The sequence below is a fragment of the Atta cephalotes genome, assembly GCF_000143395.1.
Source record: "Atta cephalotes unplaced genomic scaffold scaffold00021, whole genome shotgun sequence".
NCBI lineage: Eukaryota > Metazoa > Arthropoda > Insecta > Hymenoptera > Formicidae > Atta > Atta cephalotes.
The window spans coordinates 3,621,365-3,625,735 of NW_012130085.1; the positions used below are offsets into that span (position 1 = coordinate 3,621,365).

The 4,371-nt window shown below is 30.3% G+C and overlaps 1 protein-coding gene across 1 annotated transcript in view; it reads left to right on the top strand.

Moving 5' to 3' along the window:
* LOC105619402 (acetyl-coenzyme A transporter 1) overlaps positions 1–2,928 on the top strand; it is a 4,495-nt gene extending 1,567 nt beyond the window's left edge. Inside the window, exons 2-9 of the mRNA XM_012200923.1 lie at positions 159–448; positions 533–687; positions 770–963; positions 1,039–1,223; positions 1,304–1,421; positions 1,509–1,724; positions 1,803–1,978; positions 2,907–2,928. Of these exons, the coding sequence (XP_012056313.1) occupies positions 159–448; positions 533–687; positions 770–963; positions 1,039–1,223; positions 1,304–1,421; positions 1,509–1,724; positions 1,803–1,978; positions 2,907–2,928 (1,356 nt within the window). The remainder of the gene's footprint in view (positions 1–158; positions 449–532; positions 688–769; positions 964–1,038; positions 1,224–1,303; positions 1,422–1,508; positions 1,725–1,802; positions 1,979–2,906) is intronic.
* Positions 2,929–4,371: the final 1,443 nt, after the last annotated feature.

The window sequence follows — 4,371 nt, forward strand, 5'->3', positions numbered from 1 at the left end:
TACTACTTTACCTTACTATATATATATATATATATATATATATATATATATATATATATACATATATNAATTTTTTTTTTCTGTAAATTAGATTGATTTAATGATAGAAAATTTATACGGAAAGTAATGTATCTTTTATATGTTTCTTGTTGACATAGGCAGAATTTAGTTTTGTACAATGGCCGTTTTCGTTGAAACTCTTTTGGGCGCCCTTGGTAGACTCCATTTTTTCCCAAAAGTTTGGAAGGAGAAAAACTTGGTTGATTCCTACTCAATATTTGATGGGTTTATTCATGCTTCTTTTGTCAAATTACGTAGATCATTGGTTGGGAAAGGAACATGAAAAGCCCAATATTGAAATGTTGACTGCATTATTTTTCTCCTTAAACGTACTCGCCGCGACTCAGGATATTGTAGTAGATGGATGGGCACTTACAATGCTTAAAAGGTACTTCTGAAATATCTAAATGTGTATATGCGTCAGCAATATTTTCAAGCTTGAAGCTTGTTTAATTTTAATTTATTTATCAAGGTGCAACGTTGGCTATGCGTCTACCTGCAATAGCGTCGGTCAAACGGCGGGCTATTTTATTGGCTATGTTTTATTTATTTCACTGGAGTCCGCTGAATTTTGCAACAGTTACTTGAGGTCAATCCCTTCTGATGAAGGCATACTAACTTTACCCGGTAAGATAAGCAATTGAAAAGATTAATATCTTCATATATAAAATATATATTTGGGCTGTAAACGAATATATTTTATTTTTAGGATTTTTGTATTTTTGGGGTTGGACGTTTATTGTTACAACAACGTTTATTGCGTTATTCAAACATGAAGATAAAGGCAGAATTTCAAAGGGCGAAGAGCTAAATATGGATATTAAGCATGCATACAAACTGCTATGGGACATAGTTAAATTACCAGCCATAAAGACCACGATTATATTTCTCTTAACTGCAAAGGTTAAATATTATAATTTGCAATTATAATTTGTAGCATAAATTTCGTTATGTTCATTTGATTGTTCTATTCTGCAGATCGGATTTTCTGCATGCGATGCGGTAACCAGTTTAAAACTTATAGAAGCCGGTTTTCCCAAAGAGAAATTTGCTTTTATGGCCGTACCCATGATACCGTTACAAATAATTTTACCATTAATAATCTCGAAATATACCGCTGGACCCAGACCTATGGATGTTTATATGAAAGCTATGCCCTATAGGTAATCAATATATAATTTATAGATGACAATAAATCATAAAGATTTTAATTGGCTGACAGTTATAAATTTATATAATACAGGTTGGCTTTTGGCTTAATAGCGGCGTTTTTGGTGTGGGTTACACCGTTCATTGTAATTAATGGATACGTTCCAGTTTATTATTTTGTGGTATTGATAGGTTTATACTTTATACATCAGGTAAATGTTATACAGAGTATGGATTTTTTTAATTGATGTCCAACTTGGAGTTATTGATTGTATATAATGTTTCTTATTATACTTTAGATTTCTGCAAGTAGTATGTTTGTGGCATCGATGGCTTTCTTCGCAAAAGTGAGCGATCCGGCAGTTGGCGGAACATACATGACATTACTGAATACTTTATGCAATCTTGGTGGAAATTGGCCTGCCACGGCTGCACTTTGGTTTGTCGATCCCTTAACATTTAGACAATGCAGTACCGATTATGCAAATGACTGTAGCACAATTACGGAGAGAGAGGTTGGTTGCGACTATCTTTTTTTAAAGTTCTATTATACATAAAGAGATCATTAACATAATTATTTATTCTATTTTCAGCTCTGTGCAAATACCAATAATGGTGTTTGTGTTATGCAACTCGATGGTTACTACATAGAGAGCATTCTCTGCTTAATCATAGGTTTCTCTTGGCTTAGATGGGGTCGTAGAAAAATTAATATATTACAAGCGAAACCGATGTCCGCTTGGAAAATTGTACTTACCCGTAACAACAGGTAACATATCAGCACAGTGTTATAAATTAACATTGGTACCTGTAAAATTATTAGGAAATTCTCTTCAACTTGCCGTTGCATATACAGTGTATCCTGTAGTTCCTCTAGATCAGATGGAATTATTAAGGCAATTTATTATAATTTACTCATAATTAATCATTACTGTTTATGCTGGTGCCATCAAGAATGTCCACATTGAGAAGTGTTAAAAGAAATTAATAACTTTGTAATTATTGCACTACAAATTAAGGTAAAGTCTAATCTAGTTTATTGAATGATCGTGTTGATTCACGGATTCCCGTAGGAACTATATGGACACACTATATATTTACCCATATGTGGGTCATATGCATACATCATTTCCTATACATTTACCAAGTGTTCCAATTTAGAGAATGTGCGCGAGGTGAATCGATAACGATCCATTCGCCTCGGGAGGCAATATCTATTATAGAATATATATAATACAGGCCCCACGAAGAGAAAACTTAATACAATATCATATAATGTAAAATGAATAACATTCCGTGCATAATTGAAAAGATCTCTCTAATTGTTATTAACCTTATTTCATTGATTCGAATTAATTTAGTGATATTAAAATATTTAAAAAATATATAGAATTATATAATATATATATTTAACATTAGTAAAATGTTATTTATTATATATAAGGAAATATGTATTGTGCAACATACGTTTTTCCGTATATATATTTGTTATATAAGCATATTTATTTGTCAACGAGTCAAATGTTTTCCGAATACGACGCATCACAACAGAAACGGAATATATTATTTTTTTACGAGACGTTATTGTATGTATCATTTAGATAAAATTTGTATACGCGCATAAACTTACAATTTGTTATCTCTCTGCGAATAGCGTATTGTTTCAAATAATAATATTTTGCACGGAATACTTACAGATATTTCATAGAAGTTTTGTAAAACAGAAGACATATGCGACGCGTGTTCGCAGTTTCTCTATTGTAAATATATCTAAAAGTATTTTATGCATAATGAACGCATGACGAAATACATATAACGCAGGATGTTAATAAAAATTTTTCATATAAAAAATTGGAGCTGATGTGTATATGTTTTATTTCAACTTTTTTTGTACTCTCCTGACGGCAATATAGAGAAATAAACGCAGTCACAGCCATGAAGATGAAATATCAGGTATGAATACGAGTAATCAGGTATAGTTACTTTAAATATTTTTGCGTCACTCACGTGGATATTATAACGGTTAATGTGTTACATGAGAACAATATCGTATATTACTATAACGACATTTAATTACACGAGTGTATTACATTTGTATTAACTGTGAGAAATTTAAATTTTCGGTTATACGCGATTATTTTTATGTACATCTACATGCAAGATTTTGTATCAAGTTTCAGTTATTGAAGAAAGATGTGGAGAATTATGCCTGAGAAATATTTTTATAAATAAAACTTGGACTTTTAATCGTTTGTTTGTTAATGTCGAGATCACTTTGTACACGAATCCGCATTTTAATTGCAATAATAATTAGTTGCAGAATATATCGCTTATTTACTGCTATAACGATATAACTAAAAAAACAAAGTTTTCCAGACAGTTTAAATGTTTTGATCATTAAAATTTTGTAATATTAATTTTAAAATGCAACTTTGCAATTTTATAACTTTGCGATTATAAAATTGAACATAGAGGAAAATTCTTTTAAAGTATGTTTTTTTCTCTTTGTTTTTATTCGTTTTTTGCAAATAATTTAAAACTGATAATTTTTAAGTTATGTCGTTATTGTAACAAATAAGCGATATATCGCTCTATGTTGCTTTGAAGACTTGCATTGCTAATCTATATTTATCACTTATTTTTACATTAAAAAATATAAATAATTCTAATAAATAAATTCATCTGAATACTAAACTATACGTCGTTTAAGCATGCCTATCGTCTTGTAGCAGCTCAACGAATTTACCGTTAACACATCGATATTATGTATATTGTTATATGAATACTTTCCACGCAACACCATGCGATTATATCCATCATCCAACAACACGTGTACATAATGCATACAGATTGTAGATTAATAAAATTAATAAAGATAACTATAGATTAATAAACAATAATGCATCACGTAAAGTATCTATTACACATATAATAAATATAATATCTTTGATATTAGTAGAAATCTTTCACGAAACATGTGTTGCGTCCTTATCTCTTCAGCTTTACGCAGTAAATTGATTGATAAATTAAAAGAACGAGTAATACATATTTTTAACATATATGTGTGTGTGTGTGTGTGTGTGTGTGTGTGTGTGTGTGTGTGTGTGTGTGTGTGTGTGTGTGTGTGTGTAGTAGTAAGTAATAAATATATATATATATATA